Source organism: Raphanus sativus, chromosome 6 (genome assembly GCF_000801105.2).
Source record: "Raphanus sativus cultivar WK10039 chromosome 6, ASM80110v3, whole genome shotgun sequence".
In the NCBI taxonomy this organism is placed as follows: Eukaryota; Viridiplantae; Streptophyta; class Magnoliopsida; order Brassicales; family Brassicaceae; genus Raphanus; species Raphanus sativus.
The window spans coordinates 37,700,114-37,713,096 of NC_079516.1; the positions used below are offsets into that span (position 1 = coordinate 37,700,114).

Sequence of the window (12,983 nt, forward strand, 5' to 3'; positions counted from 1 at the left end):
ATGTATAGCTCCTTCGGAATTGCTCCGAGTCTATGAGAACATCGGCATTGCTCGAAGACAAATCAAACTCAACTCTTTCCTGTGAACTATAAGCAACACCAACACCCCCTAGAATCATTCTTTTTTTTTGGTAAAATCATTCTTGCTCATCCCATGATCATCAAATCTGAAGCACAAGAGATTTCCTGATAACACCTTGCTCCCAAGTTTCTGTTAATCTAGATGAGCTTCACACTTAAAACCAATTGGTGATTAGTGAAGTGGCTCATCTATCTTATATATTACTAAGGATTCTTTCCATTATCCGATGTGAGACTTTTGTCCCTAATACGTCTCCTCGAGATGATGGCTTTTTGAACGTCAATCTCAGAATGTTAGGGCAAAGATCGATTGGCCGACTTTGGGCTGGATTGATGATGGACCGGGCTCTGATACCTGTTAAGTTATGGAATATACACGTACGTATTCAATACACCATACCATTAATTAGGCTGTAAATGGCCTTGCTTGTTAAGTTTAATTCTAAGTAAAGGCCTGGCCCATTAATTGGAGTCCTTACGAACAACGAAAGACGCGTCGCGAAAGCTGGCGTTCACACAGACGCTACACGTAAAATTAGTTCATGATTGAGATCATATCATCAATCCTAGTGATTAATAGTTGCACCTTTTTGTTTTGTCAATTTACGTTTACGTATCCTCTCACCTTAAAACAAACCACCAAACCCCATTGTCACTCGACCACTTATTAAAATGGTACAACTAGAAAGAAAACAAATTATATCGAGTAGAGAGGTAACCAGTTGCAGATCTAATGTGATTATTTTTTGTCCTTATACCGACATAACAACATGTATCTCTTCTGCGTGTACTCGAATCTGTATAGTCACATCAGGTAAATGATGCGTGTGTGAAGACAAAATGGTGAAGTAAGAAGAATAAGAGGCAACTTCTTATGTTTATTCCGTAGATGTTTTAATTACGTAAGAAAGCGACGTTGTACATTGCTATCCAATTTCATAAAAATTAGTCAACCAAGTTTCGATATATATAATCATGTTCATATTACATCCAGTGTTATCACTACCATTGGGATACTGGTACGGGTTAATTGACCGTGCCGGCTACTTCTCCTCGAACGAATATAGTTTAGATAATATCTGAAAAACGGTTATTGTGTTTAAGTACTTTTTACCACTTTCATTACAGAACTAGAATGATAAATCTTGCATGTGGAACTTAGAATATAACTGAAATACAGAGGAAAAATGGCAAATACTATAATGAAGACTGAAGAAAAGAAAAGCTTATTTGATTGCAAATTGTTAAATATAACCGATATAGTTTGACCTGTGGTATGACATTTGAAACGTTCTTGTTCTTGAGACGCGGGTTCTATGGTCAAAGCTTTTTTTATGTTTCTTTAATGGAAATTTAACAACAAAACGTTTTTTATATTTTTTAAATTACTAAATAGTACTAGTTCAAATTTAAATAAATGCATTACAGTCAATAAAACCGCATCTAGAATTTACCCTTTCTATGTTTGATTCCCGTGATTAGTAGTCAGGTGTAACCGAATAAATAGCAAAATTTGCAACATATACAGTAGTAACTTTCCAATCAGGGATTTCGGATCATAATGTACACTAGATTTTAGACCCGCGCGCCCGCGCGGATGTATGTTTGGAATGATTAAATGTTAAACATAAATTTGATGGTTTTTATATTTGTTGATTTTTGATATTTGTGTATTTTGTTTGGTTTGTTGAGTATCTGATTATAAAATTTTAAAATATTTTTTTTATTTGGTCAAAAAAGTTTTAAAATATATAAATGTCCATTTTATTAGTATCAATATATTATTGTGTGTTTTGTTGACTCAATTTTTTTATAAGTTGTTTGTGTAAGCTTAATTTTTTTTTATTTTTTTAATTACATAATTTTTAAGAAGAACAACCTAATGGAAATGTACCAAAAAAACTTGTTAATAAAATTGTTACATGGTTGTGACAAAAAAAAAATTGTTACATGAAAGGCCATACACACAATTAGGCCCGATTTGTTATCACTTTCACAGATCAATATATGCGAAGCCCACATTTATATTTTTGTCCGCGAAAGAAACAGAAAGATATTGTTAAAGAGTATTTTTCCTTTATCAGAATTTTTTATTTCTCTTTTTTGGTTTCTGTCGGTCAAGTTACCTGTACCTCTCTCTCTCTCTTTCTTAACTCTTCTCGATGTTCTTGTCGATGTTCTTCTACCTTCTAATCCAAAAAAACGTGAATCAAGAACCAAACATAACTCTTCTTTTTCTTAACTTGGAATCAGGTGTAGGAACCGACAGAATCAAAGGTTCTCTTGCTGTTTTTTTAATCAGATTAATCGATTTTTTTAAGCCCTAACCATCACTAACGTTAATCGATTGTTCTTATGTTCACAGATCAGTCATCTCCATGAGTAGATCGGGCTTCAATAAAAGTCTTTAAGCATTAGAGAAGTCAAATCGGTGTATTTCCAAAGACTGGTTCAACCTCGACGAAGACATCTAGAAACAATGGTGCATGTTCTATCCTTGATTCTGTCTGTTTTTCTTTTTAATAGATTAGATTTCGCGTTTGTATTTTACATGTAAACACTGCTTAGAAGTAACCTTGTTTGTTCATTCTTTGTATCCCGAGAAAAAAAATTGTTTTAAAATTATTTCACATAATTATTCTCTTAACATAATCCAGCATCAAGATCATTAGCCTTGCTAGATACTTTAGAAACATTAGTAACAAAATAAGAGGAACAAACATGTTTTATAGAACTTACCCATTCATCCGCCAAGACCATTTCAAAGGTATCACCTACAAAAGGGGAGTTTTGCTTCCATGAATGTAGACATTTAACTTGCACACGCCAGTTGTCTTTGAATGGTCTCAGTTTTGTGAGAGGAACAAAAGTCGTTATCTTTGACATGATATTGGTTTTTCGTTTTTTTTATATGATTTTGGAGAATAGATGAGGAGTTATATATACTGGTCGACAAAATGGAGTAGGTTAAGTTAAAAATCATTAATTTCCATCGATTATTTTAGGTAGTTACAATTTAAAATCAGAATCAAAGGCAAAAGATCTTCAAATAAATTAAATGTACATTTATTTTTTAGTATCTAAAAAGAATATACGATATTAGGAGAAATATTAACAACTTGGTGGCCAAGAATACGGAAAATATTAGAGATTTTGTTAAATTAATATGATAGATTTTCTGATTCTGATAGCATAGAATTAGGAATATCTTTGAGTAGTTATATTTTGATAGTGTAGAATTAGGAAAATCTTTGAGTGCTTTGTAATTAAAATTAAAAATCGCTTTAAATGTCATTAATGTATATTATTGAAAATTAATTCCTAGATTAAGGCTGCGTAATATTAGGAAAACAGGTAGAATCTCGATTTGTTTTTAAATTTTTCGTAAATTTAGGAATGGTTTTCGATATGTACATTAATGACATTTAAAGCGGTTTATATTGCAAACCAATTTTTTTTTTTCGTTTTTGGTTTATATTGCAAACCAATTTTGTTTTTTTTCACCAACAAACCGAAATATAAACCATTACAAACAAAACCAAAGTTCATTATAAACAAAAGTTAAAATAATTTCCACCAAAAGCAATACAATATGTTCATATAGTTCTATAGGTATCATTTAATATGATTAATAATTTTCGTTATCATTAGTGTTGGCTGTTTAATTTAGATATGTGAATTGAATGGTTTAGTAGTTTTGATTTTTCGAATTGATTGGTTTGTATTGCATATAGTAAATGCACGAATTGATTGGTTTGTATTGCATATAGTATTATGGGCCATGTCATAAAGTGAAAGCCCACAAAAGCTGAACTGAAGCCATTAAAGGCCACGATTTTTTGACAGTTTTAATTAAAAAATCGAGACAAAACTACAGTGTTTTAAGACCAGTGGCAATCATTTGTAATATTTGAGCAACTTTAAGGGGATATAGGTAGGTGTACTTCAGTCTTAATAGTTTAGATTTAAATCAATTCAACGCATATCAAAATCATTATAAAGTCTATTAAAATATACCGGTGCAATTAACTATTTACATGTTCCTCCGAAGACTTCACAAAACGGCGCTGTTAATCGTCGTTTTCATAATCAAAGTATCACGTTCCTCTCTTCTGTTCAAAATTAAATATATACACACTAATAATTAAGTTGATGACTTTTTTTTTTGGTAAAATAATTAGGTTGATGATTAATCAACATTACAAGCTATAAAACATTCTTTAGTTTTCTGACTCTATATATATGTATTCCATTTTTTCCTGACTCGCTGCTTTAACAACCACATGAAACAAAGATGAACAGAGCCGGCGGCGGAGATGTGGTAGAGACGGTGGTTAAAAGTCTTGGCAGAGGTTTCGATATAACGGCGGACTTCCGGTTAAAATACTGCAAAGACGGAGACGATGGAGATGACAGATTGGTTGTCCTCGACGAAACTCAAAACAGAGAACTGCATGTTCCTGGTTTCGGAGCTCTTCAGAATGTCTCCGCCGATATTAATTGCGACAAAGGAGAACGCACTCGGTTTCGTTCCGACATTCTTGACTTCAACAAGGTCCTCCTCGTTTAAATCATCTTATTCCTGTTTTTTTTTGTCAACAAAAATATAGCCAAACCTTTTATTAGTTTATTATAGCATAGCTGTTTATGTATGTTTATATGTGTATCAGATGTCGGAGTATTTTAACAAGAGATCATCGGTGACAGGAAAAATACCGTCGGGAAATTTCAACGCGACGTTCGGGTTTCAAAGCGGGTCATGGGCCACTGACGCCGCAAACGTTAAAGCTTTAGGTCTTGACGCTTCTATCGTAACGCTCTTTAATCTACATATACACAATCCCAATCGTTTGCGTCTCACTGATCGCGTTCGAAACGCTGTTCCCTCTTCCTGGGACCCGCAGTTACTTGCCAGGTATTTTAATTCGTTTTTTTTCCCCTGATTTTAAAGTCTTTTTTCATTTAATGAATTACTTCTGTGACATTACATTACAAGTCAAGCACAAACGTATTATCATCAAAGCTTTTTCAAATTTGCCAATTATTTGACTAATTCTATGTTATCAATTAATAATGTGGAGTATTTCTGTATTTCTCTAATATTCAACTCAAATACTAAAATCATTTGTCAACTATTTCAACCATGAACATACCGAGGAATCAGGAAGAAACTTTTTTTTTTTTTGCTAAAAATCAGGAAGAAACTTGATTTTCTAGATACTTTAATTGAACCGGAGTTAGAAAAATAATATAATCTTAGAATAACAGTAAACTGAAGAACTAATATGTGCAAAGACTGAAACAATTATGTAAAAATATAACCACCAGACTTGGTTTTTATAATTTTGTTATTACACGTAATTTCTTGTCAGTACTATGACTATCATAACAAAATATGGACAGGTTTATAGAGAAATATGGGACACACGTAATAACTGGGGTGAGCGTAGGAGGACAAGACGTGGTTGTTGTGAGACAAGACACGTCCTCTGATCTCGACACCGACCTCCTCCGCCACCATCTCTACAATCTCGGCGACCAATTGTTCACCGGTTCTTGTCTTCTTTCTTCACACCGGCCTAATAAGAAGGCTAATCACAACTCACAATCTCAGCCCAAGGTCAGCAGTTTGAGTTAAGTTAATAAAACCATCTTACATATTTCATTTGTGTTCACTATTAGAGTTTGATGTTGCAGTTTCCAGAGGCGTTCAATGTATTCGATGACAACCAAACAGCTGCTTTCAATAATTTTTCGATAAATTCCAAAGATGTAAGTAAGTTTCATAGAATCAAAACAACAAATTGTATAATGTAGTAACATTCTCATTACTAGGAAAACAATTTACACTTTCAGGGGATAACGGTTATATGCGCCAAAAGAGGAGGCGACGGACAAGCAAAGAGCCATAGCGAATGGCTAGTAACAGTCCCGGACAAGCCAGACGCGATCAACTTCAACTTTATTCCGATCACATCACTGCTCAAAGACGTCCCTGGCTGTGGTCTTTTGTCTCATGCCATGTCTCTCTACCTTAGATGTAACTTCTTCACTTATCTACTCTAACCTTAATAGTTGACTATTGAAGGGAGTAGTATGGTCAATAACTGAAGGTGTTAAATTTTGTAATTTTGACAGATAAGGCGCCGTTGATGGACCTACAGTACTTTTTGGAGTTTTCTGGGCCTAGAACGTGGGCTCCGATTCATAACGACCTTCCGTTTGGAGCAGCGCCAAATATGGCTTCGGCGTATCCGTCACTTCACATCAACTTCTTGGGGCCAAAACTATACGTTAACACCACTTCTGTACGTTTAGATAGACATATACATCTCTAATTTTTACTTTTTTCACACTGAATTTTCATTGATATACATCTCTAATTATTGCTTGCGTTTCTATTTCCTTCAGTATCTCTTATACGTACATGCAATAGTATTATTAATCTGTACTAATTTTTGAGTTTTTTAAAAAAATCTTTTTTCGGTGTTAGGTGACTAGTGAGAAGAACCCAGTAACAGGAATGCGATTTTTCCTCGAAGGCAAGAAATGCAATAGGTAAAAGTCAACTTCTTGGCTATCTAAAAAGAACTAGTATCGGTTACAAGAACTATAGAGTTAGGCTTTAAGCGAAAATGGCTCAAAGCTAAACATAAGTTTGGCGGGGCTAACATAACACTTTGCTAGCTAAGAAAGTAAGAAGATTTGATCAAAAAAAAAAGAAAGTAAGAAGATATGGCCTAGTCTAGAAGGAAAAAAAAAACTAAATGGACAAATTTCTTAGATAGTAAAAAATTATTTATGATACAAATAGCACACAGTTTTTTTCTTTTCAAAATAACATTATTTACAAGAAACTAAACTTTAAATTACTCCAAATCTTAAATCATTATTCTAATCCTACTCGCTAAATACTAAACTCTAATCTAATCAGTAAATTCAAATCCAAACATATATATTTTTAATATTTCATTTATGTTACAAAAAAAATCAATTGTGACCTTCTCTTGGAATAGAAAGGTGTTTTAGTGCTGTCATATGATATTTTTATTTGATAAATTGTGTAACAATGCGCTTTTTAATAAAGTTTATCCATTTACATTAGCTATAGATGTAACAAAATAGTAATGAATTTCTGTTCATCAGGCTGGCTATACACTTACAACACCTAGAGAATATGAGGACAACGGTCAATGAAAAGATCACCGACGATCATATATGGAGAGGCTCCGACGAAATCTCCGACAGCGACCGTTACTTCGAACCATTAAACGGTAAGAAATTCTCACACGTGTGTACGGCTCCAGTGAAATATGACCCAAACTGGATCACAACAACAACAACCAACAAAATCTCAAACAATGTCGCCTACATAGTCACGGGAGCTCAGCTAGAAGTGAAGAAACACGGCTCAAAATCAGTTCTTCATCTCCGTCTCCGTTTCACCGGAGTCTCTGATCACAACGTAGTTAAGAAAGAGTGGGTCCATGGACCAGGAACTTCAAAAAAATCTGGAATCTTCTCTACCATGAGCTTACCGTTGACTAGTGGGAGTGTTCATCATAATATGGTTGATAACAAAGACAAAAACCAGGTCGTTTTGGACTCCGGTGTCTTCCCCGGAGGACCACCCGTGCCGGCTAATAACAAGATTGTTAAGTTCGTGGATCTGTCGCAGTTGTGTCGAGGACCTCAACATAGTCCTGGTCATTGGTTGGTCACTGGAGCTAGGCTTTATTTGGAAAAAGGGAAACTTAACTTGCACGTCAAGTTTGCTCTGCTACATCCCCAACGCGCCTCCTTGCCTCTTCTTGAAAAATAGCTTTTCTTTTTTTGATAAAACATTTGAATAGCAAATTTTTTTTTTCATAAAACATATAAAGAGCAATATTTTTTTTTTACACAGTAACTTGATTTATTGATATCAAGAGATTAAGTTCATGATAGAAAAGTAACAAAAATGTTACAAATAGTGAAAAACCGAAACTCACAAAACAAAAATGAGACAACTTCTTGGCTCAAATTTGATCATGTAAAGAATCAGGAGAAGACAAGTGAGTGAGGGATTCGAAATCACAGAAGCATCTCAGCGATCTGAACAGCATTTAGAGCAGCTCCTTTGCGTATTTGATCTCCACAAACAAATATATCCAGCCTGAATTTCACAAAGTTATATTATAAGTCATTATTAACCAAATGAAAAAAAAAACACATTATAAGCCAGATTCAAACCACAACTATTGTTGTTGTGATATATGATTGTGAGTTTGGTTTTTTGCTTAATGTCTAAGGGCCTGACTGGTGTAACCGCAGCGGTTGCGGTTGCGGTCGCGGGAGTTTGCGGGTGCGGGTGGTTGCGGTTTTAAGCGTTTCCTAGATATTTGTACGACTGGTACAACTGTTAGAAATTGTTGCGTTTGCGGGACTCTTATGACTGGTAATTTAACAATATTTACATTTTATATAATTATAAAAATATTAAAAATCATAATAATATGATAAATATAAAATTTATATTTATAAAATCATATTATTCAATTTTAAAAATTTATAGAAAATATTTTAGTTTTGAATTTTTATAATATAAATTGAAATATAATATGAATACATTTTACAATTTCTATTATTTCAATTGAAATTTTTTATTGGATATTTTTAGTATTATTTTTATTTATTCTGTTTTTAAAGAAAAAAAATTTACCCTCCCGCAACCGCCCGCAACCGCAAACGCTAGCTGGAACCAGCTTTTGATTTTAAGAGGTTCGGAGCGGTTTGAAGCGATTTGTAGCGTTTTCTGTGATTGTTTCGAAACGCCAACAACCGCTATGAACCGCAAAAATTGCGTTTGCGGGTGGTAGCGGAAAAACCAGTCAGCACCTAAATACACATTAAAGATTGTGAGTTTTGTTGCCCATTATCCTCTGTAATATCAGTTCCATGAATAATGAATGATTCTCATAAAAAAGTTTCTGATTCATCACCAAATACAAGGAGTCCACAACTTTGTTGAATCTTAATTTTCCCTTAAAGACAATGCTCTAATCCTATTGAAGCATTGGGCAAACGAAGACTTTACTGGACAGAAATGTGATTATCTTGTTGCAGCTTGGGCTCTAACTGATCTATATTATCTTGCATGTTATAAACCTCTTATAAGGGTTTATAAAACCATTTATAAGAACTTATAAATCATTTATAATTTTTTTATAAATATATTTATAAACGTTTATGAGTCGTTTTATAAAAATATTATGAGAGTTTAATATTCTTCATAGCACAATTTAAATAAAAGTTAATAAATCTTTTTCAAGAGTTATATATCTGCTTAGACAATTTATAATGGCTTATAAAGGTAAAATAAATTAGTTATAAGAACTCTAAAACATTTAAATAGTTTATAACCATTTATAAAGTCTAATAATAGAATTTATAATGGGTATTATAAGAGTTATATAGGTTTATTAATCAACTAAAAGAGTCTACAACCATTTATAAAGCCTTATAAAATAATTTATAATGGTTTGTATAATAATTTTATAAAGGTTTATAAGGATATGTAAATAATTTATAAGGGTATATAAAAATAATTTATAAAATTTATAAACAATTATAAAGGATTATAAAATAATCTATAAAGGTATGTAAAATTTCTGAGCGGTGGAGCCTTGTTTGCTGTCTGTATGTGCCTCATAATCTGCCATGTATCATCATCTCTTTACAAAGCTTGCACGTGTTCTTTAGTTTTATTAATTTAATCTTGTGTATCAGGCTTTAAGCAAAAAAAAGGTCTAAAGATGTTTATAAAGATTTTATATAGAATTTAAAAGAGTTTATAAAGGGCTTAAATAAATTTATAGAAAAATATATAAGATTTGTAAGGGTTTATAAAATGTTTTAATGGGGTTTGAAGAGTTTATATAGGGTTTATAAAAAAATATAAAGGTTTCTAAAACCATTTAAATATTTATATAACTATTTATAAAGCCATTTATGAACCATTTATAAATTCTATAAGAGCTTATAAACATTTGTATCAACCATCCATAAAATTTATAAAACGAATATAAATATTTATATAACTATTTTAAAGGTTTATAAAACTATTTAAAAGGGTTTATAAAACTATTTAAAAGGGTTTATAGATAATAATAATTCAACTTAAACCCCCGAATACATAGAGAAGACACTCCTTTTTTGTTTGCAAAGTAAACGGTATACCGCGATAATAGCTTCTCCTCACGCCAACACTCTCTCTATTTATAAGTGTTTATAATTTCTTATAAATCTTTGTAAATAATTTATAATTATTTATGAATCATTGATAAGAAATAAAAAAAGTATTTGTAATAGTTTATAAAACCATTTACAAGAGTCTGAAGCGGTGGAACCTTACTTTATAAAGAATATGCCACGTATCATCATCTCTTTATAAAGCCTGCACAGGTTCTTTAGTTTTATAAAAATATTTAAAGTTATTTATAAGAATTTATAAAATCATTTATAAAGATTTGTAGAATATCAAAAGGTAATTATTTTATGAAGTCTTATAACGTTTTATAGAGGCTTATAAATCATTTCTAAGAAATAATAGTCTGCTCTCCATAGTACACGAGCTAATTCTGAACTTAAACCTCCATGTTTTAAAATATTTTAGGAGCACAAGCTCTACAACGTCAGTAGTACAAACTCTTAGCATCTCTTCATTATCACCAAAAACGTTATCCCATCCAAAACCATTGTTGATGTCATCACAAACAAACAAAATCATTTATAAGGATTTGTAGAATTGAAGAAAGAAGCGAAAGCCCTCTCACAAACTGTAGTACATTGTCTTCTAATACAGAAGCTCTCTGTTCCAAGTCTGTGCTTAGTAAATCACCCTTCATGGCGGGATCTAAGCTATTCTCTTCCAACATGCCTTGCTCTACCGTCCCTCAACGCACAAGAAGATCACACTGCTTTGCTTCTGCTAAAAACATGAGCCAAAGATGGATTAAAATAAGATGCACAGATGACAAATGAATGTGCTTTATTGTCTACAAACACTAATTAGAGGCTGAAACTTAAGCCCCTTCATCTATTAACTTATTAAAAATTACATCTTTGATCTCATCAACAACTGTTTAAAATCTACAAGTTTATACTTTACCATGTTCCCTTCCCAGCTTCCTCAACGCCTTATTCATGGGAAGTTTTTTTCCAACGATTGGGCTCTCCATTCCCAGAGGAGACCTCCCTCTCTCTGAAAACACCTATGGCTTCACGTGCTATTGCTTCTTATCAGCAAACTTTGCAAAAGAAGTAGGGTGAATTAGGGATTGACTTTGTCTACCACAGAGAATAGGCAGAGGAGAAGAGTATTCGACTCTGTCTACATGTATAAACTGACTTAGATGAAGCTTATCGCTGAGAATCAAATCATCGTGCTCATCAGGGAGAGGAGTCAGAAACTTTGAGATAAAAGCCTTGGTTTGGGAAAAGTCACCTCCTGCTAGAGCAGGTACGATGCTAACAGCTTGTAAGAGAGAGGACATGTGTTCTCCGGCGATTTTGACGTTGGTGTTCATGTGCTGGAAGAGCTTGAGGAGAACGCCAGAGACTAGATTCGCCATCATCGACGGATCCGATCGTCGTCCTATACCGGAGCTCGCCGGATTCTCGCCTCACATATCCGACGTTGTTTTTGCCGGAGCTCGCCAGAATCGTATCTGAGGAAGAAGACATAGATGCTTTAGGTTTATTAATTGAGGATATAATGGTCATTTTTCTATTAAAATGTGGTGATATAGTTGGTTAGTGTATAATTGAAAAATGGTATAAGAAAAATGGTATTTTTGACAATTTCTCTCAACTGGACATGTTGAAGAATTAATAGAATAGATTTGAGTTTTTACCTGCTGACCAAAGATGTTACAAGTAGGCGGTTTACCCGCTAAAACCTAAAGAAACACCAATCCAAATAAGAAGCAGAATCACTACTCAAGTGTAATGCTTAAGTAGTAACAAAACCTCGCGAGTCTGCTGCAAAAGCTCTTCCATAGCTGCAAGCACCTGCACCACTAGCTGCTTGATAAGTACTAACCACCATCCTCCTAACCTATTACAACCAAATCAAAACGTTACTCAAACCACCACAAAAGAAAGAAAAAAACAAACTTTAACAAACCTTTGCGTGACGATGAAGAGGCGTAACAGCCATCAAGCAGATGATCGTCGAGCAATTAGGGTTCGCAATCAACGGAACGCCGTCGGCCATTCTAAACGCCGAGCTGTGTCGACGACGACGATCGTTCCTCTCTCGGCCGCCAAAGGTCCGAACTTTTTGCTTATGGATCCTCCGGCGCTGAACAGAGCGATATCCACGCCGTCGAAGCTCTCCGCCGTGAGCTCCTCCACCGTGTACTCGCCCCCGTCGAACGCGACGCGTTTCCCGTCGGAGCGTTTCGACGCGAGCATCTTGATCGAGCTGTAAGGGAAGTCTCGGTCGGATAAGACGGAGAGGAACTCTTGTCCGACGGCCCCGGTGACGCCGACGACGGCGAGAGATGGTGCGGATTCTTGGAGAGACATTTTGACTCTCGTCGTGAAGGCTCTGGGTTGGGGTTTGAGAGGGATGTTAGAGAGGAAATGGGGCTGGTGAGTGAGAGTCGCCATTGTCGCCGCCGTGAGAAATGAGAGAGGTTTAGGAGGAGATGGACACAAAAGGTTGCGAGTTTATAAGAACTTCAAAAAACTAAACGGCACGTGTTTTGAATATGACAATCTAGAACGACATGCATTTGTTACCTCAAAATAATAGATAGCTGTTTTAAAGTGGGAAGCAAAACAGATTGTTGAGTATATTCGCACTACTTTCTCATGTGTTTCATTCATTGCCCGTTTCACTAACGAGAGTTTTGTTAT

At 34.2% G+C, this 12,983-nt stretch overlaps 1 protein-coding gene and 1 pseudogene across 1 annotated transcript; one reads left to right on the forward strand and one right to left on the reverse strand.

Annotated features, from left to right (window-relative positions):
• Positions 1-4,280: 4,280 nt before the first annotated feature.
• LOC108807001 (MACPF domain-containing protein At1g14780) lies at positions 4,281-8,019 on the forward strand. Its single transcript, XM_018579227.2, has 8 exons — positions 4,281-4,635; positions 4,751-4,995; positions 5,484-5,700; positions 5,778-5,852; positions 5,937-6,120; positions 6,219-6,388; positions 6,574-6,638; positions 7,227-8,019. Exons 1-8 carry the CDS (start codon positions 4,375-4,377, stop codon positions 7,900-7,902), a joined length of 1,893 nt encoding a protein of 630 aa, XP_018434729.1. The 5' UTR covers positions 4,281-4,374; the 3' UTR covers positions 7,903-8,019.
• A 2,738-nt stretch (positions 8,020-10,757) lies between these two features.
• Positions 10,758-12,850, reverse strand: LOC108807037 (uncharacterized; annotated as a pseudogene).
• Between the last annotated feature and the right edge of the window lie 133 nt (positions 12,851-12,983).